The 21,889-nt window shown below is 40.4% G+C and overlaps 1 protein-coding gene across 1 annotated transcript; it reads left to right on the top strand.

Annotated features, from left to right (window-relative positions):
* Positions 1-12,540, top strand: LOC101861822. The gene is made up of 4 exons (XM_005100665.3): positions 1-725; positions 4,323-4,409; positions 5,032-5,157; positions 5,868-12,540. The coding sequence occupies exons 1-4, from the start codon at positions 583-585 to the stop codon at positions 9,430-9,432; spliced, it is 3,921 nt and encodes a 1,306-aa protein (XP_005100722.1). The 5' UTR covers positions 1-582; the 3' UTR covers positions 9,433-12,540.
* The last annotated feature ends 9,349 nt before the right edge of the window (positions 12,541-21,889 follow it).

Consider the following 21,889-nt stretch of genomic DNA (forward strand, 5'->3'; position numbering starts at 1 on the left):
TCTTCGTCATATTTCTTTGTGTCCTTTTTTTAGATCATAAAACAGAAGAGTTCCCGAATTGCTACGGTGGCGCTTTAGAAGGATGTCGTGTGGTGACACTCAGAATGATATATAATAAGATAATGTGTCATGTGTACATGGCATACATTATGAAAGTATAATACATGTATTACATGTACATGATGTATAATTTTACTGAACTCAAAAAGTTCCCAGACACCAAGCTCATTGTACGGCGTGATAGTCACTTTATTAATTTAAAAACTTCCCCTCGGAAATAAACAGCGAACCGAAGGAAACATAATAAACACACTCCACAAGAGAGCTCCCACTCGGATTTTCTAGATCTGTGGCTGAATAGGATCGCCAATGCAAACACAATTGACAAGCGAAAAGCGAGAGCCCTGATGATTCATGATACATATGGGCCTCAAGCCAATCAGATGGGTACCTTGGCCTTATCTCATATTTTTTCCTGAGTCTTAATCATTGCCATCAACTGGAGAACGACCAGACCGAAAAGTCACCTCGCTTAATTTAAGTTAAAATACTTAAATCAAGTATCAAGTTGAGGCTGCCGCTATGTTGTCAGTGTCAGGGAGTGGGAGCTGGTCTGCTGTACGAGGCGAGGTGGAGATGAGCCAGGCTTTCCACGAAAAGAGCAAACAAGAACTGCTACGACTGAGAGATGGTGTTGCATCCAGCATGAAGGAGGATCTCAGACTGTGAGTGTGTATGAATGCAGACCCGGTAACCGGGAACAAAATCACGAAGTACAGACCTGGTAGAGGAAATCTTGGTCTTGGTGCTTCACCCCCCCTTATTTTGAGCCTAGATCTATATTCGATCTAGATTCTAGATCTAGATCTATAATGTTTGAGTGTGGCGAGCTAAGATATACTAACACTAACATAACAACTGCAAAACATCTAATTATATTATGGTTTAATTCAGGGGGGCATGCCTAGGCTAGGTCGTTCTTTTGCAACGCCGTGTTGCGTTTAGCGCCAGTGCTAAATAAAACGCTGCGTTGCGATTAGCGCATGTGCTGAATAAAACGTCGTGTATTATATCATGAAGTTTAATCTACCTCTCGTTGTTCGAACCCCGGTCCTGGAAGGTTTTTTTTTGGGCTGGCGCCATTTGCAACGCCGCGTTCTGAAAGCTCTTTTGTGCTAATTGAAATGCTGCGTTCTGAATAGCTACCATGTTATTTGAAATGCCAGTATTAGATCTCATCTCTTCTATTATATTCAAGTAGTTCTGCCTGAATTGTGGAAGAGTTCAGATTCCTCATAAACCTCCTAGGATTTGATTCCTTTTTTTATGACGTTGTCTATTCCGATCAATATTGGGTAGATGTAGATTAGATCTAACTACTGTTTCTGACATTGTTTGCACAAAAGTAGACTAGACGTGGTCTTGTTCATCTCTCATAATCATATTATCATTTGAGTTTGAGCAAGTAAGTCGAAAGACGCATGGATAACAATAAACAAGACGGTGCAACTCGGTTTAGCCAAGCCGTAATTCCTGTCCGCTGTGTCGTCATACAATAGGTCTACCTAAAAATATTCTCTTAAACTTTAAGTTAGCCTAAGCCTAGAGAACGTACAAACTGTCTACATTCTCTAAGTCTAATGTTCAGTGCTTCCAAGTGTAGCCTCGAATCCCAGTCCCGGAAGGTTTTTTAAAATTCTCCTGAGCCTAGAATAAAAATTTTTTACAAGTTTATTAGACTCACAGACTAAGGAAAGCCACTAGTGAACTTTAACCAGGCCTAAATTGGTAAAAGGAAAAGTATAGGCTATAATAGCCTACTAAGGCCTTCTTTGTCCAGAGCTCCTCTGGGGACCAAACCAGAATGTGCATTCTTCATCACTACATAAAAAAACAACTACTAAGCAACAAATTATAATTATGAGAAAAATTTGTTGGTCAGACGAGAAGGGGACAAAAAACCAAAATAAAACAACGAAAAACTTCCAAGACCGGGATCAAACCCACGCTCATAATAGTGGTTTGGCTTCAAACGCAGAAGCGCTGTCCCTTCGGCCATCAGAACTTCCAACAACGAAAGGTAGATTAAGCTTCATATAACACACGCCGTTTTACTTCGCACTGGCGCTAATCGCAACACGGCGTTTTATCTAGTCTTGGCGTCTCGCCACTGTAATTTCAATACCACAAACCTAACAAAGACCACACGCCCTCATCCAATTACAGACCAATAGCACTAACGAGCTGTTGGAGAAGTCATGGTTGTTAAAACGAACATGAAAAGAATTCGGTTTGTTTACACACTGACTTGGGTTCGTGTCTTGTGTGTAGGAATGTTTGTCCGTCTTGGTATGTCTCCAACTATAGTTTTTAAACATTGCCACGTCATTTTTGTGTTGGTAGAAGTGAAATGGTCTTCTAACTTTTCTTTGTAAACATGCTTTAACATTTGTTGTTTTTTATTTGTCTCGATCTTTCAGTTTGAATGCCTTCTTTTTCTCATTTAATATTTCTTTTAACTCCTTGCTAACCTAGTGCTAGTGGGTGGTTGGCAGGTGCTCGAGTGTGGTTTGCTTCTTCTTTCCTATCAAACATCTGTCGTCCTTATCTCCCCTTCTTCTTTTTTAAGTTTGTAACTCTCTTGTAACACCTCTAATCTTCTGGCACTCCTATGACCTTATGCAGTTGCGAGCACCGTAAATCTTCTACTTAAAACAATAACCCAGGGCTCGTTATTTGGGTAGTAAATAACTTCTTTTTTTTAGATTAATGTAGATCTTCACAAAACCTGATATAACCAGTGATAGTCTCACATAATTCATCTTTACTATTACTTGAATCTTTAAAAACATTCCAATTCGTACTTTCAAAGCAATCTCTCTGGCTTTCCCTGTTTTCTTCACTCCAGATGGTGACAATTTAGGTTTGTACTTCGGTAATAAAAGAGACATGCAATGATCAGAGTTTCCTATAAGAGGTAGAGATATACAGTTGTAAGCATTAGAAACATTTACATAACATAGTTTTGATAACATGTTACATCGAATATCACCAAATCGGATGGGAATTTTCTTTTTCTTTTTTTTGAAGACGTGATACTGTCGTAAAAAGTAGTAGAGATATCAACTTTAAACAAATGGGGTTGTTCAAATTTTATCACTAGTCGAGATTTCCTGTCACCTTAGTTATGCCCGTCAGAATCTCAAAGTGACCATCTAACATCTAAATTTCTTACAAAATACCGTATATATTTTTCTGCTGTATTTGCACATGGTTATGAAAATGACACCAATAACCTACATATTCATGGCATTAAAACAGAAATTAAGTAGTTTTTAATTTTTGACTTCTGTGACATGTTTAGGGGTACCAGGTTCTGGCACTGGCTCTACTACGCAGTATTAGAAATGAGAAGAATTGCCCACATAAGGACATTTCTTAACACTGATGCCACCAAAAAAGTAGTGTTTGCCTTCATTTTGTCACGCATTGATTATTGCAATTCACTGTTCGCTGGCATACCTGAAGAAAAATTTGCAAAACTCAAACGCATTCGAAACAGTGCTGCCGGGCTAGTATTAAAGCATCATGTGACTTCCCTCCTTAAAGAGCTCCTTTGGCTTCCACTGAAAGAGAGAATCGAATATAAGTTAACCCTACTATGCTTCCAAGGTCAAACTAACCTGTCTCCCACATACATTCAGGAACTCATTTTACCATACACACCATCACGTGAACCAAGATCCAGTGGCTCTAGACTTAATTTCAACACCTCATGTGTCACTGAAGAAATATGGTGAGAGAGCTTTTCATTTTTCTGGGCTAACAGTTTGGAACACTCTCCCTCATGATTGATTTGAGGACCGAAATAAAACTTGATACTTTCAAAAGGTGACTGAAAACACATCTATTTAAGAAACATGAATTTTAATTAATGGACTGTAGCTTGCCTTTTTGTATGAGCATTTTTTATTGTCTGAAAGAATGTTGCTGTCAAAATGTGCACATGATGAATTTGTATGGTTTTAGTATGAATGCGGTTTTAATCTCCTATGTACGCCTTGGGCCCATGTTGTGGGAAAGGTGGGATACAAATGCTCTTATTATTATTATAATTATTATTATTATTACTATTATTATTATTATTACTATTATTATTATTATTATTATTATTATTATTACCAATCTGAGAATGGTTTCACCGTAGGATTCCTGCATCTTAGTATTTCTTTCTTTATAATATTTGAAGACTGATATTTTTAAAAAATGAAGTTGAACCCATGAATTATAGAATTTAATGTGTTTCTCTTGTTCATTTTCAGGTTAGCAGATGATGACACACATAAAGATCTGACCATCACCAATGGGACAGACAGTGTCAGGGCTCATCGCTGTATCTTACAGGCGAGGTAAGAATCTAAAGAAGGGAAATTCCCAGATAGACCTGTATATATGTGAGCAAAGAATTGAAAGATCATTGTTTTCTGTTGATATTTTTATTCTGTAATATGAAAGAAAAATTAGTTGAGTGCTCTGCTATTATCTGTTATATGGCTTGGATTACTTATCTTACATATCTGTGAAGTTATTTGAGAAAAAATGTTCCTTTCCTTGTTTTTCTCCTTGTTAAAAGTACACATTAAAAGTTAGTTGTTGGTTTTTGTAAAATTTGAGACACCAGATCTTTTCCCAGCACGTGGGTGGTTGGCGGGTGCTCTGGTGTGGTTTTCTTCTTCTTCTTTCCTATGAAACATTTATCGTCCTTATCGCTCCTTCTTCTTTTTTGGGTTTGTTACTCTCTTGTAACACCTCTACTAATCTTCTGACGCTCATACGACCTTATGCAGTTGCGAGCGCCGTAAAACCTCTACTACAACAAAACTTTTCCTAGCACCCTGAGTTTGTTATTCTTTTTTGAAAGGGGGGAACTACAAGTTGTTTATTTGGCTGTCAATGTCTTTCTTTTTCTTTTTCAAAAGGGGGGAACTACAAGTTGTTTATTTGGCTGTCAATGTCTTTCTTTTGCTGTAGGTGTCGGCACTTGTGGCAAGACAGCTGGCTTGTGCTAACAGAAAAGGATAATGATGATGACGACAGAAAGGAAGTGTGCTTGAAGATGCATGGACTGAGCAGAGCTCAACTAGAGAATTTTGTGAGGTAACATAAGTTTGGTTGGGGGTGTTTTTTTTTGGTGAGTTTGTGTGTGTTTTTGTGCTGGGGTGGGTGGAGGGGCTGAATGTTTGTGCCTGCATAGGCAGGTATGTGTTTTTGTGTGTGTGTATGTGTGTGCATAGGCAAGTGTGTGTGTGTGTGTAGTGTCATTGCTATTAACGATTTGTCTCTCCATTTTCTGTCCTATGAATATTGATGGTTGGGTATTTATCTGGGATTTATCTTCAGCCTTCAACATTTATCTCTTACAATTGATGCTAGCAAGATGAGATGCCATTGTACTGCAATGCAAACTGTTCATGTATATTCAGAGCTTCCTCTTGTGATTTTGATATTGTGGGTAACTTTGTTTAGGAGTGTACAACTGGCGTCTGTGGTATAGAGGTTAGGCGTGTTGCTGTCACTTGCTGAAGACCCAAGTTCAATTTTCGTGAGGGTGTGATTTTTATTGAGTATCTTGGTCTTTCTGCTGGAATATTGTATCCCTTTCAGCCTGTGTTGGTTTCCAACCTCCAAAATGGTTGACATTTTGTGAATGGGGGTTTGAAAAACACACTTACAATTTAAAAAGATTAAAAGGCATTGTATAGTATTCAAGGTCTTCAAGAATTTGGCAGTTGTACGAAATGTGTATGACTTATCTTCACCCATTAATTATATGAAGTAAATGTGATTTGTACTTGAATCCTTTTCAGACAAATGTATACTGTCAGTGACTCGGCTCTTTTCATGGACGAATTTCTACCTGCCATTTCTGGAGAATCGAGTGCCACAGGCTGTGCCGATGATGGCCTGTCGTTCAGAAACGGGCAAGCTGGTACTTGTGGAGAGTGGACGGGCGGGGAGTCGGGAGAACCTACCATGAATTGTGTGGATGGTGGTGGTGGTGGTCAGAGCAGACAGAAAAATTCTGATGAGATGTATTTAGAGGAATGCTGTGTAGTGGCGAGTGTGGACAATGCTGCTGCTGCTGTCACTGACGCTGTACCTGCTGATGTTGTTGATGCCGGTCCTGCTGCTGTCGCTGATGATATTCCCATTGTCGCTGATGCTGCACCCACTAGTGTGAACGAAGATGCTGTTGTAAATGAAAGTGATACAGCAGCAAGTACAAATCTGAAATATGGGAGTGAATCATCTCATGATTCTTCTCCGGTGGACGAGAAAGAAGATTCGGGGAACAACCCAAAGGATGACCAAAGCACATGTGCTGAAGGGAGTGCGAGAGGGGAAGATTGTTTAGGAAGACCTCATGCAAAGGTTAACAAATCAGATGCAGTCATACCTGAAGATCAGTTTGAACATGAAGACAAATCAGTCAATGCGAATGCTGGTACATGTAGTACTGAGAATGTGTTAGAACTGGTAGAAGACAAAGTTGTTTTATGGGATGACTGCACTGAGAATAAAGTGGATGTGGATGGAGATGGGATGTTTTGCGATGGTGGGACTCAAACTGCTGAGGCTTCCCCGCTCTCTGTGGAGAAGGCGTCTACAAGTCCTGTACTGGGCGGATCGTTAGACAGTGCCGTCAAATCTTCCTATTCTTTTTCCATTCCGTATGAGACGTGCAGCCCTCTGGGCCGTGATCTGCTTCAGATGCACCTCCAAGAGACGAACTGCGACTGCTGCCTCTCAGTGGACGGGGTTCAGTTCTTGGCCCATAAGGCCGTGCTGACGGGCCGGAGCGAATACTTTGCAGCCATGCTGGGTGGACGGTGGTCTGAGAGCAACATGGAGATGATCCAGCTGGAGGGCGTGGCGCCGCAGGCTCTCGAGCAAGTGTTGCTCTTCCTGTACGGTGGCGTGGTTGACCTCACGACCCCTTGTGACCTTATGGATCTTTTCCTTTTGGCCGACATGTACGGGGTTCTGGCTTTCAAGTCTGTCTTGGCGTTCTACGTGAAAAAGGATTTGTGCCATTTTTTCCACAAGCCGTGCCAGGGCTGTGTGAGCAGTGCCCCGGAGGCCGTCTCTCTCTGCCATAACTTCAACCTGGATGAGCTTCTGGCCCGCTGCCTTAGGTGGGTGTCCAAATACTTCACCCGGATCTGGCCCACCAAGACATTCGCTGCATTGCCTGAGCACTTACAGCAGCTCTGCGTGGAGAATATGGTCTCTCTGATGACCAAGCAAAATGTGCTGGACATTATTATGGACTGTGACAAACTGACCACGAGTCTGCCCAGAATCAGGTGGACTGAGAGCATTCTTTGTTTGCTTACCCAGCTGATGGACCTGGCTATTGAGTTCACATCCTCTAATTTCATCGATGTGATCGGAACTTACGAATTTCTTCAGTGGGCAAAAGTTGCTTCATGGAAAGCTGGTGCTCTTGAAGAGATTTTTAATTCTGTGATAGATTCTCTGGCTGTAGACACCGCTTGCCTTGTGTATCAGACGCTGGTAGCGTTGAAGTCGCAGCAGTTAGGCCTGGAGAGTCCGGATGCCGATGTGATTGGGTTACTTGACTCTATGCTGAAACGCTGTGAGAAATTTCTCCGAACACACATCCATCAGGCTACTCGCTGTAAGCAGTGGCCTCAGCTGATGAAGGAAACCCAGACGAAAATTCTTGAGAATTCCTCGTATGTTTACTTCGCTGATTTCCCCGATCCAAAACCAAAGCCGAAGCTGGTTCCAAAAGTTAGATCGAGACCCCCGGGTCCTTCCACTCTCAGGGGAGAGAACCGAAGACCAGAAGTAGAGGTGGGGAGACAGGGGCACAACAGAGGCCAGCAGAGACCCACATCATCAGGAACGGGTCGTGGTTCGGCTGCTGTCGGCAGATCCCAAAATGTCGGAGCTGCTGCGAACGGGAGTCAGAGAGAGAGAGGAGGAGCGGTGACGACTAGAAGAGGTGTAGGGCGGGCTGGGCAGAGAGGTAACGTGAGGCCCGCGCCGAGAAGGTGTACACCCCAAAAGGTTGATGACCAGAACCACGACCCTGGTTCCCCCGCGGCTGAAGGTCAAGGCATCTCCTGGTCGTTGAGTAGAAGTCCTTCAAAGGCACAGGCTGCTGGCGGGTCAGCTCGTATCGTAAAACGTTGTTCTGCGAGGTATATTTCCGAAAACGAAGATACTGACAACCATGTGAGTGAGGTAATGGGTACACCTGGTACCTCTAGTCAGGATGACCCCTCGTTGTCCTGTCCAAGTCTTTCCCTGGCCACAGATGAAAAACTGTCGGATCTGAACGTTGTTGACTCAGGTCTTGTTAGATCTGTCTCTCCACGGTGCCATGGTACCAACCAGGCATCTGAGGTGGAAGGGTCGTCTAGTTCTGTAGATCAGGAAATACCCATGTTGTTAAGTCCTAGTCCTTCAGACACACAAGCTGCCACTGAATTTATTTCTGATGCAAAGCCTGATTCAGGGGGAGCCATGTGTTTACAATCTTATGTCTCTGACCAGACTTTAGAGTCTACGCGGCCATCTAATGATGAAAATGGCGAGATACTTCAGTCGTTAAGTGGAGGTCCTTTACAAATGCATGCTGAGACGGAGTCGGCTGGTTCTATGAAGACCACTTCTCCAAGGGATGACGGCATCAGCCAAGCTTGTGAGGTCAGGGGGTCACCTGACTGCCTCAGGCGCATATCTTCTCGTTCACTAAGTACAAATCCTTCTCGGCTGCCACAAGCTGCAAGCCAGTATGACCACCAAGGCAGAGGCAGTGTAGAGAAATCCCCGAGACTTCTGCGTGCGGAACAGGCCAAGTTGTGGCGCTCACAACTTCCTGTACGGGACAGAAAGAGCTCTTCTCCTCGTCCGGGTAGGAAAGACAGCGAGTCTAGTTGCAAAGCGGATGCTATCACTAGTACAGACAGTCAGGAAAACATCACTCAGATCTCGAGGGATGGCTCCGTGTTTCCTGACTGTAATGCTAATAATGTGTCGGAAAAGAATACTGCGGCTCTTCAAGAAAGTATTGACGATCTGGAAAACAGTAACTTGCTTTATTCGAGCAGCTGTCCCAACAAAGGCTCAGGGCTAGACGGGTGGCTTGGAGCTCCAAGCTCCGCATCGGAAGTTTCACTGCAGAATGTTGGTGGCGAGAACTCAGAATTGGTCAGGGAAACTTCGGCTTTTGATTACCAGCGGGATGAATTGGCAGATGTAATTGCTGCGTCTGCCCCATCTGCTGTTGAGCGATCCTTTGCGTCCTCTGAGGGCATGGCTGCTCACTCAGGGTCTCATGTGAAGGTCGTGAAAATGAACAAACCTCTGACTGTAGGATTCACTGTTCCCAAAGACTAGCTAAAGAAGTGTTTTTTCTTCTATTCCTTTTCAATTTTACTGCTGTTCTCAAGGGTATGCTGATAATGTGAATGGAATTCAGTGTTTAGTTGGCTTATCGGTAATGGTGGCTGTGTAGTGTTGAAGGTCGAGGTCTTCCATGTCTTTGCATTTACTCTTCACGCATTCTCACCTTGTTCACTCGGACAGAGAATGTCAAAGAACTGCACCCTTTTCTTTATCGTGAGGGACCATCTTATGCTGAGCCGGCACATTTTATCTCACTATTTTTTATATTAACAGAGGATTAACATAATATGAAAGAAGCAAGGAGAACAAATGTTGCATTGTCTTGAAATAATGAACCAAAGTAAAAAAAATCCTTTTGGATTTAGGGGTAGGGGAGTGGGAGGGAGGGCTTCTCAATGTAGCAAGCTTGATTTTGAGCAAAAAAAATGGATGTAATACAAATTCCAGATTTTGGTCCTATTGAGCCATTGCTTTCCAATCCCAGTTTTTAAAAATGTGAGCATCTGCTTTTCAATTTGGGCTCAAAGCTGAAAGGATAAATGCAAGTCAAATGTGTGTTGGTGACACAGGGTTAGGGGGGGTTGGGGAGTGGAGGGGCCCTGGGGATGTGTCCTTGAAGACCATAGCGCTGCATTGTGGCTGCCACTCGTGATGAGTGGATTATTTATCTATGTCATGTTTGTGATATTGTGTATTATTCTTGCATTTATTAATTAATTTATTTGTGTATTTATGCCACTGTTAAACAAATTTCTCAAGGGGCTCAATGAAAGTGTGTTTTGTAATATTTTATTTTTCTCTTTTTACTTAGTAAATATATTCCAAAGACATACTGACGGCAAATCTGTTGTCAATTAGTTACGATTGTATTGGTGGTCGAAAGCAATAAACAATTGTCTAAGCCTCTAGGTCGAGGTCGTCGTGCTTAAGGCATGTGGGCAGCTTGTTTCATACAAAAAGACTGAATCGACCACCTTCTTCCTTCATATCATGACAAGAAAGCTTAATTATGTTATGTTGTTAATAACCAATGAGATTCAATACCTCAGATTATCTTCCCACATCAGGTTGAACGATATTGACATAAGCAAGCAATACTTTCCTTTTTTGGTTCCATTTTCTTGGGCCTTGCTCTGCCTTTTGATTGTGACGTAGATCCAGGGTTTCAGCGTCATCTCATCGTCAGTTTGTTTCACTTCAACATTACTACCCCATCCTGACAGCTTTCACTGATGAATTTTGTACTCAGTCTCTACACTGACGGTTACTGTCAGAAACGGTAGTTATAAGTCTGAACAAAAATGTCAAGTTGTTTGGGTTTTTTTCTCAAAAGATTGCTTTGAAACCTTCTAGCACTATGTCTTTATCTAGTGCATGTTTACATAGAAAGATGCAAAATATGGCCTTGGCACAAAAATGTACGAGTGGGTGGTTGGCAGGTGCTCTAGTGTGGTTTGCTCCTTCTTTCCTATCAAACTCTATCCTGATCTGTCCTCTTTCTTTTTTGTGTTTGTTACTCGCTTGTAACACCTTTAATCTTCGGCACTTATATGTCCTTATTGTGTTGCAAGTGCCGTAAAATTCTTACTAAAAAAAATGTACGTTTTCTTGCTCACTTGACATTTGCAGACTGGTTCCCTTGAAGGTAGTGGATGGACGCACACAGTTTGCGGCTGCTACTGTTATATCTCTCTAGTGCTTGCAGGGTGACTTCAGTGCTTTCTTGTCGTACCTCCTTTTTTTTAACAGTGAAAATATGACATCTTCTTAAGGTCACTCTTTGTTATGAACTGAACTGTTTTCACTGTTATTAGAAATGGAGATACGACAAGAAAGCACTAGGGTTACGAGATAGTGAATGCCTCAGCTTTAGTGTCTATTTTTAAGTAATGAATATGATTTACTGATTTCTCATCACAAAGACAGGGAAAAGGGGAGAAGATTTTTAGTATTATGCAGTTACAGAATTCAGTGAGAAAGAGAGATGGAGTTAAAGGAAAATGTTTGAGAAGCTTGCTTTTACTGGAGTACAGTAAAGAAACTAACAAATTTTGACACACCTTCCCCCCCCCCCCCTTTCCGAAACAAAGAAACCAAAAAAAAACACCAAACCCAACATGTTTTTTTCTTCTTTTCAGAAATTTGTGTAACTGTCATTCGCTAAAAGTACAATGCCCTCTGCCCGCTGTGAATAATACATTTCTGTAGAAAGTGTTGTACATGAAGTTTTATGTGTGTATGTAGCCTACCTTTTTCTATTTCTTCCTTTTTCTCCTCCTCTGTACAGTGGAGTCCACTTATAATGATTCCTGAAATAACGAGAAGTCTGTTGTAAAGACACAATTCTAAAACAGAGTGTTATTTTCTCTTCTTTAGCTTTGTAAATAAAATAATGCAACAGCGCAATCAGACAATCACACGAGTCCGTTATAGCGGAATACTGCTGATGCTGTCCACAGTGCATAGGCAAATTACATGTAAAACCTCGCCAGTTGAGAAACTTTTCGGTGATCTAGTGAAACAAAGAATTGGGGAGCCCACATTCACATGTGCCAACAATGAAGGCCGGAGCGAATGAGTGGGGAGGGTGTAGCATGCGCAGACAAGCAGAACGCATCGCGAGATAGGCCAGCCTATCTCTTTCTTCACTTTCTGTGTTGTTTGTAGCTGTGTATCCATCATACTTTTTCCCTGCACTAAATGACCATTATTGTGTCGATTTGCTTCTTTTTACTTAAACAAACGAACAAACAAGTGCATGTTCCAACTTTTTCCACAATGTGTATACCCAGCTGGGGTCAGCTTGACCAGAGTGTTTTGATCTCACAGAGTCCAGTTCCAAGTCCATACATCTATACTGCACGGGTAGTTGGCGGGTGCTCTGGTGTGGTTTGCTCAATCTTTCCTACCAAACATGTATCATCCACATCTTTCCTTCTTTTTTGTGTTTGTTACTCTTAATTGTAACACCTCTAAACTTGGGCACTTACATGACCTTACTGTGTTGCCAGTGTCTTAAATCATCATCAAATGCCTTTCACCCCTGGCAGGATATAGGCCACATGCATGCTCCTTCCATTTATCTCTGTCCAGGGCTATCCTTCCTTCCTAGCTCGTTCCAAGAGAGCTTTATCTCTCTCATGTCTCTTTCCACACATTTCCTCCATGTTTACTGTGGCCTACCTCTGCCTCGTGTTCTCTGTGGGTTTCACTGTAGGGACTGTCTTGTGATGTTGCCGCTGGGTTTTCTGAAGATCGCCACTTTCTTAGTCTTATTTCTACTTCTATATCTTTTTGCCCTGTCCTTAATTAAGATACTCCTAATACATCTCTTTATGAAAGTCTGGACTTTATTCAGCACTGTCTTTGTTATCTAAGTGTCATAAAACTTTTACTAAAACAAAGAAGGTCAGCATGACCATGGTTCTGATCTCATAGATGACAGTTCTAAGTCCATATTTATATATAGTATCACGTTGTACTACGCTTCATGAGGTTTGGTGGGTTTTTTTGTTTTGTTTTGGGGGGGGGGGGTTAGCTGCTTGTTAGAATGCTCATTTTATTTTTCATTTGCTCCAATGTTAAATTGCTAAAAAAAAAGGTATTTTAATTATTTATTTATTTTACTATTTGCTGGTCAATTTTTCTTTGTCGACATTTTTGTCACAAACTCAGATATAATTGATGTATGTTTTCCACAAGTTGACATTTTTGTGTCATGGTCAATGTGGCTGTGATTTGTCAGTGTCATTTTGTGAATTGTGAACACAAGTTTATATTTCTTTTTTACATGATCATGATGTATCTAGCTTACACGTTTGGCCTTTTTAACCTTGGCTTTATTCAAAGGGATCATAATACCTTGTGGTTGTGGCCTTTTGTTTTACATTAGAAACTCGGTTGAATTTGATTTGCTTTTTCTTTTTTCCAATGAAGGTGTTTTTGCGCCTCCATGGACACAATTTAGGTTATTGAGGAGGAGGGCTCGTTGCTTTTTATGCCGAAAAGTACTGTTTGGGTGCGTTCGGACTCAGAGTGCTAGATGGTTTATTGGTGACAGTCTTCTCAGAAGTTAGAAGCTTGGTAACTTTTTCTGATAAGACTAAGACCGAACATTTAGCTATTGTCTGTAACTTAATATATACGAGGGATGTCCAGAAAGTAAGTACCGTTTAAAATATTGTAAAAGAAATAATTTTCCCAATCAAAACGATTTATTTTTGAATACCTCTTATATATGACTACTTCTCCACGTAGTCACCCAAACTGCTGAGACATTTGTCGTAGCATGGGACAAGCTTCTGAATGCCCCCATCGAAGAAAGCTGCTGCCTGCGATGTCAGCCAATGTCCAGTCTCTGCTGTGAGATCAGCGTCTGAGTTGAAGTCCTGCCCAGCCAAAAACATTTTCAAATGCAGGAACAGATGAAAGTTACTTGGAGCCAGGTCTGGGCTGTTCGATGGGTGCTTCAACTGTTCCCATCCGAAGGAGGCGATCAGGTTTTGGGTCTGTGCAGACTTGTAGGAGAGTTGCATTGTCGTGAAGCAGAACAACGCCGTCGCTAAGTATTCTGCATCTTTGTTTTTAATCGCTGTATGCAGTTTTTTTAATGTGTTTCAGTACACATCGGAGTTAATTATCATCCCATTTCCCAGAAATTCTACTAAAAGAACTCCTTTCCTGTCTCAAAGCACTGTACACATGACTTTTTTTCCTGGCGCGGCCTGCTTGAACTTTTTTGGCTGCATCGACTGCTGCTTTGACTTGCGCAACCAGGTTTCATAACCCGTCACAGTATGAGTAAGAAATTCATCTCCTTGGTCCTTGTAACATGTCAGGAATGTTAATGCGCTGGGAGCCCGTTGATCCTTTTGCTCTTGTGTCAGCTGCTTGGGTACCCAGCTTGAGCACACCTTTCGATAACTCAAACGGTCAGTTACGATTTCATGCAGAAGCGACTTTGAAATCTCAGGAAAGTTTGAAGAGAATGAGGAAAGGGTAAAACGACTGTCTTCCTTTTCCTTAATGTCTACTTTGTTGATCAATTTCACCATCAGCATAATTTTTCAATCTTGAAAGACATGTTAAAGCTTCAAATGGGTGTAGGATGTTTGATACAAAATGTGGCTATGTAAACTGGCAGGGAAAAAACTGGGTGAGATGTTTTACAAGGGTTGTAGATTGTTGTTTACAGCGGCAAGATGGAGGCTGAGGGCTCTTTCCGGTTCAGTATTGAACACATCAACTCACTGTGGTGCAAATTCGGGAATATATCCTAACCCAGCTGAGAAACTTTTCGGTGATCTTAGTGAAACAAAGAATTGGGGAGCCCACGTGTGCCAACAATGAAGGCCGGAGCGAATGAGTGGGGAGGGTGTGGCATGCGCAGACAAGCAGAACGCATCGCGGGATAGGCCAGCCTATCTCCTTCTTCACTTTCTCTGTATTGTTTGTAGCTGTATATCCATCGTACTTTTTCCCTGCAGTAAATGACCATTATTGTGAAAACGGTTTTTGCTTTCTGGACGTCCCTCGTACATTGTGGCGTTGGTGGCCTAGTGGTTAGGCTCTCGGACTCGCAACCGTAAGGTCGTGGGTTCGAATCCCGTCAGGGACCCGACGTTGTGTCCTTGGGAAAGGCACTTTACACGAATTTTCCTCACTTCACCCAGGTGGGAATGGGTACCCGGCTATAGACAGCGAAAGATCTTGTCAGTTTGTTAGTGTTTGAGCGCTTAATCAGCTGCTTGCACTGTATGCTTCCCGGGAAGCTGAGAATGTTTCGGAATGTTCTATGGTCTGCTGGGGTAATAATATAGTGTAAAGCGCATAGAGCCTGCTGTTGAGCGGGGAATATGCGCTATACAAATGCTATTTATTATTATTATTATTTATTTTATATAAATACATGTTTACAGTCCAAACTGTCTGACACGGCCACCCATTATTTAAGAGGATAGTCATAATATGTTTTTAAAGTAAGAGGGGAGGTTGGAAGTGGTTGTTTGTACAGGTGATTGTCTTGGACAGGTGATTGTCTTGGACAGGTGGCTGCTAGAACAGGTACGACTGATTTTTCGTATTATGTGAGCTAAACTTTTTTCAGATATTTTTTTCCCTTTATGGTTAAGTGAAATCTGTGATATTTTCTTGTGCATAGTTCTTTGACTTTGATTCTTCATTTATTAGAAGAAATAAAGGAATTGTGTAAACGCTAGTGCACAAAAATTCAATGTAACGTTTTTGTCATTCTTTCTCTTTATTGATGGCATCGATGGTGCAGTGCACAATAGGCCGTGAGTGGTTGTAGTTGAAACACCTCTAATCTTTGGCACTTATATGACCTTATTGTGGTGCAAGTGCCATAAAACGCTTATCACTAAAACTAAAATAAACACTATGCCATCTCTTAGGGAAGCTTATTTGACAAAAGAGGAGTGCCTTTGAAAATGGCACAGGCTGCCTGTCTGACAAGGGATGATTATACGTTCTATGTAGATAAAATGGTCATGTACCTTAGTCAAGTCATTTACACAGTGAGATAAAGACCTAACTGCAAGTTATTTACCACCCTGGGCTTTAGCAAGGGTACGAGAAGATGAAAAGCTGAGTCTAGTAGCTGTCCTTTGTCCATGCTGAACTGGGTGTGATGAAATAATAATATGCTGGAGGGACAAGGAAACATTTTTAAGTACACCACAAATAACACTCCGTTTTCCCTGAAATAAACAAATGGATTTGTCCACATGGCATGGTTGGGTTTTTTAATTTTCTACAAAGAGCTGTTGCTTGTTGCACTTGAACTTTTCTGCTGTCAGCCCAGCAGGCTTTGAGAGAACATGCCAGTTAGTGTGGCCTTTTCTGGGCTCCTTCTGTCTCTATCTTTATTTACTATAATATCTGGATACTTATAAAATCGTGTTAACTCCAGGCTCTCACAGAACATGTGTGTGTGTGCCTGAACAAAGGTCTCAATTGTCGGAAAATTTGGATATTAAAATAAGGGTGTATTCTTGTAGCTAATTTAATGCTGTACACGTTGGGTTTTTTTTTTTCAGATATCTGGAGTAATTTTAAAGATACGCCACATTTTGTAACACGGGGTGTAAGAACAAAGTTTGGAGAAAAACGGCTTTAACTTAAGTATGTTGACCCAATTCAACTTAATGTGAAGTACATTGTACCACATGTTGCAAAAATAATTGTAAAAAAAATTGTTTTGACTTTGAATTCTAAAATCCTTTCATATGTTATTTACACTTTGCAGTCACACAGCTAGCAGTACAAAATATCTCATCTGGTCACTCAGCCAGGAGAGTGACTGCAACCGACTTCTTCGGGCCTGGCGCAGAACTGCTCCAGGTGACCAAAACGCATAATTTTCACCGATGCATTATTGCGGCAAGTGACCACAAAGTTTTTTCTGATGGTTTTGACCAAGTATGACCCTTTTTTTTAGCCTTTTCACCCTGGTGCTCAAAAATAGGCTGACAACTGAGACCTTCCTCCAGGCACACACGCAAATTAACCCCTCAGACCGGGGTGAACCCTACCATTTGAATTTCTCTCGTAAGAAAAGCACACTTAAATTAAGAGTGGATGTCCATTGATCAAATAAACCCTATCTTCATAATTAAATTGGACTGGTATGTAAATGTAATGGCATAGGTTTAAAACCCATATCAACACTATTATGTTATTTAGAAGGCAGGACCTCTGAGTTTAACGTCCATCTCCAAAAGGGTCAATAGGAAATTCACATAAAGTGTCTTTCCCAAGGACACGTCGGACTGATCAATCTGAAAGCCCCGAACCCGCAATCTCACGATTACAGGTCCGGTAGCCTAACCACAAGACTACCAACGCTACAAATTAGATTGAATCAGATCAATTAAAGGCAGAAACAAAAGAGAACAAGAAAAGTAGGACCCACCAATGGTGCATTCCAACCATCTGCATCAATACTTAATTTTCAACAGATACAAACAAACTCTGCGATGACAATATGCTTTTATTACGTTTACTCTTGCTACTTGAGAAAGGACAAAATAAACACTGAATTGCAAGAAGAAAGTAACATTGCTCAAACATGATATTAATAAATATATGTGACTGTTTTGTGGCAAAAAATAAAGTTCTACTAAATGCTTTTAAAAACAAGAGATCATTGTGTATATTGTGCAAAGTTGTTCTAATGTTTAAGTAAGTGAAGAGCAGTTGTTTTTTTAAATATCAGAATTGGTGGATGGAGAGATTATGTAAAAATAAAACAAGAAAAAGATTGTTGATGGGTTGTAAGGTTACAGTCTACACAGACTGTTCTCCGTCTGTCCTTTGTGGTACCTACGCACAAATCAGAACATCAATATAATATATATATATAGCAAATTCTACCGAGTCTCAAACTGCTCTTCCCTTACAAACTGTCAATACTAGAAGGCTTTAAAAATATTGTCATCAAAAAAACAAACAAAACTTCAAGCTACGCATGGAAGAAAAACTTCTAACAAAAATGTTTGGGGAAAAAGGTAACTTTACAAAATGTGGAAGTCTCCAAAATGTTTCCCTGTAAAAAGTAATTAAACTACAGAGAAGGAAGGATCAACAGTTTCACTTCCTGAAGTAAAAGTCATCAGTGACTCTCGTTTCTTACAGGATGTTGGGGAAAACAATTTTTAGTTGATTTAGACAAATTTACATCATAAAAACAAATCAGAACAATGTATTTATAAAAACTGAAGATCAACCAAATTACTGACATCAAATGTGTGTCAGTGTCAGTCACAGACAGGTATTTGTTTGACCTTGTATGTTGAACAAAGAAGCAGATCTTTAACGGTAGTTGCGTAGTTACCAGTGGCGATGGGTAGGCTGAAGGGTTCTCAAAAAGCCATAGCTCACCATGACTACAGAGAAATCAGTACTGTTTAGGTCTTATTGCTTGCTATTTGGTGGTAAAGAAGTGGAAGCAACCGAAGCCCCACCCACATTTTGGTCCACCCACCGCCACTGATAAAAGAGATCTGTAGCAGCTACAGACGTGAGGTCACTGACCTTATTTCTCATCTCGCGTCGCTGACAGCCGTGTGTCTTTGCTACACAACTAACCAGCTCACGTGGAGGAGGAAATTATTAACACATAGTCCCTTACTGGCCACCCCAAAACTTTAAAGCAAAACTGCAAAAAGTAAAACTAAGTTTATGGGTTCAACGCGCTTAAACAAACTTCTAGAGGCAAGATTGTCTCAGATGCCAAAATTGACCCAATTTAGGAAATAAAACAAAAAACTGATTAAATTACATACTACATTGAAAGATACACATTTTAACAATTCAGCTATCATCAAAAAAACAGAGAAGAAGAATACAGTATTAACTCTTTATCTCCGGCAAGCCGCTCCATGACAACTTCGACATTATTACTTTTCGGCAATTGCCGGAAACAGGTCTCTTTTACCCTGAGTTCATTCATTGGAAAGATATGAAAATAGGTTCCTGTTTAAATTTTATTTTAATGATGGTTTTGTCATTTTTAGATTTAATTTTTTAAAAGGGACCCAGAGTAGTGGGTTTACCCCCCTCAGAGATAAAGAGTTAAAAAGAGCAGTAACATTACAGATTACAAAAGGCCAAAACTTTCAAGTAGAATTTTCTAAAAACTATTGTCGTACCAGTTTCACTTAAGACCGCACTGTTTCAGTGTTGTTACTTGTATTTGTAAGGCGCTCCCAGCCTGCAACAATAAAACTAGAGTCTAGGCCCAAAAAGCTGAATAAAATGAGCACTTCTTTAATAACGTCAGTATCTATGACATTTTCGTACACTGATACATCATGCATAAAATTTGACTTTGACTTTTGTACATGCATAAATGCTGAATAGATTTAACCAAAGTATACACTTATTGTTCCAGAATGAAAATTTAAAAAAAAACCAACATATATCTTGAATTTCAAGTGGTCCAGTATATTACAAGCAGTGTCTCTCAAGCATATAATTGTGGTAATAAAAGTGTACTGTACAAAAAACAAACGAAACTAAATTATTTCACTGGTTTATAAAAGTACAGATAAACTAATTTATTACTTTTGCATTTACACATAAGTTAAGAAAGGTATTCTTATACAATATGCCCAGCCGACTCAGAACTTTCATCAAGTTTATCTGTAAGCACAATCCTTATCTTCAAAAGGGCCAAAGGTTACTGTTCTCTTTAAATACATGTAGCCTACGTCAGGGACACTATTCTTTGCATAAAAAGTAGCCTACAGCAGTTTCTGTCATGGAAATACCACAATAGGTTGAGAAGTTGAGAATTCTCCAAAGAAAGTTACTGATATAAAAGTTAGTGCAGAACTAGTGTGAATATATGTATGTACATAATTTGTGATTGTGATTCGCTGTGAAGAGTAGTCCTGATCTCCAAGAACCTCAAACAAGTCGTAAAAACATAATTCTTCCTCCAGGGTTTGGTTCATATTTTGTTCATTGGAACATCACAGGTTCACAAAGGTAACCCTTTGAACAAATGGCTATATAAAGTCTCATAAATTAAATGTAACAATAAATGATCATAAAATTCTTACCGAAAAAAAAGAAAACAGAACAGTACAAGAAAAACACAATTTTATTTTAAATGTAGGTGCTTTTACACCCACATTGACACGGTTTAGATCATTTAGGGGGCAGGCTTCAACATTGCCTGTCAAAGCCAACCTGGGCTAAGAGAGATAAAAAATTTCAGCAGAAAGACTGAGACACTTGGACAAAATTTCTCCCCGCTTGGGAACTGAACACGAGTCGCTTGTGTGCGATGGCGAAGCACCTTACCATTACACTGTGGACACAGGTAACAGGAAAGGGACACCAATAGTCAAAAATTGAATTTAACTCTTTATCTCCGGCAAGCCGCTCCCAACAGCTCGTTGTCGGAACACCTGTGCCGGTGCGCCGCTGACAGCGGCTCGGGCACATTCCTGTACGACGACTCGACATCAAATTATGGTTCGGCAATTGCCGAAAACAAGCCTCTTTTAACGGGAGTTCATTCATTAGATGAAAAACTATCAAAATAGGCCGACTTGTTTTAAATTAATGACCTATTTAGTGACGTTTTTGTCATTAATTTTAGAATTAGTACCAAAACAGGGCCCCGGAGTAGTGGGTTCACCCCCCACGGAGATAAAGAGTTAAAGAAGTTTTGTTAATATTCGTTTGTTTGTCTATTTGTTTGAGGAAAGAGATGATCATCTACTGAATAAAAGCTTTGTAGTACAAGGGGGGAAAGCAAGATAGACACTCAGAAACAACAGGTGGAAAGAAAATAAGTAGGACCTACTAGTGGCACCCTCCACCCACCTACTCAGCAATGAAGAAGAGAGGTGCTAAAACATTATGAAACAAAATCACAAAATGCAGGGAAGGAAGACTGTCATTGAACGGAAAACCAAATCAACATGGCAGTTATATTCATAGTTCTGAGAGTTGCGATTTTATCTCAGAGAGAACCAGGTTAAACGTGTCACAACGCGGTGGTCAGGCGCTCATCATTTTTTGAGCATTTGGAGTAATTAATATCGTCTTAAAGCTTGTTCATTTATCTTGCTTTTTACAAAATAAAATTCCCATCTATCTTGAGCTGAAGTGAAGATATTATTTGTGATTGAAAGAGATAAGTTCACTTTTTTTCAGCCGTAAAAATAGCGAGAAGATGGCCGCCAAAATTTGGTAACTTTATCAGCTAAAGAGTCCTTGAAAATTGAAAATTACATATTTTGAGCTTTTAATCAACGTTTTTCAATATAATTCACACGAAAATGTGCTTTTACTTTTATTAGGACATAAAAGGGTTGAACAAAAAAACCCAAAAATTTGATTAAAATTTCGAAACTGGCAGGAAAATGCCTGTTTCTCCAATTTTGTTATTTTGACCAGCACCTGATTTCACCACGATGCCTCACAAATGTAACCAAAGTTCTACGATACAAATATTTTTTTAATGAACAGGAAAGACTGGACATAAATGGACAGGAAAAAAGGGGAGCAAAAGAATAAAACCGTCTTTGTACATGCATCCTTACGGTAAAGTGAAGACATACTAAATCAACAAAAAGCAGCAACTAAAAGTTATCACGACAGAGAGTAAAAAAAAGTAACAATAAAGAAACGGAAACCACATTTCTGTTTATCCAAATTGTGAGCTTATATTCACTACCCAAAATCTAAGTATGATGATCATCTATAAGATCAAAAGTGCTCTAAGAAGTAATCGAAAAGAAAAAAGGAAAGAACAGAAGAAGACTCATCATAGATCTTCATAAATCAAAATATTATTATCTGTTCTTCAAAATGACTGCACTCGTTGCTTGCCCAAAATCAACATTCAATACACCCCCCCCCCCCCACACTGCCCCCCATCCCCTGCCCCACCCCCCACCACCCCGCCCCG

The sequence above is a fragment of the Aplysia californica genome, unplaced genomic scaffold, assembly GCF_000002075.1.
Source record: "Aplysia californica isolate F4 #8 unplaced genomic scaffold, AplCal3.0 scaffold00255, whole genome shotgun sequence".
NCBI lineage: Eukaryota > Metazoa > Mollusca > Gastropoda > Aplysiida > Aplysiidae > Aplysia > Aplysia californica.

What these genes read in the sequence shown, in the direction of transcription:
- LOC101861822 (XM_005100665.3), top strand. Translation starts at nt 583, where the DNA reads ATGTTGTCAGTGTCAGGGAGTGGGAGCTGGTCTGCTGTACGAGGCGAG. An exon ending in CGCTGTATCTTACAGGCGAG is followed by an intron (nt 4,410 to 5,031) that starts GTAAGAATCTAA and finishes CTTTTGCTGTAG; the next exon opens with GTGTCGGCACTTGTGGCAAG. An exon ending in CAACTAGAGAATTTTGTGAG is followed by an intron (nt 5,158 to 5,867) that starts GTAACATAAGTT and finishes AATCCTTTTCAG; the next exon opens with ACAAATGTATACTGTCAGTG.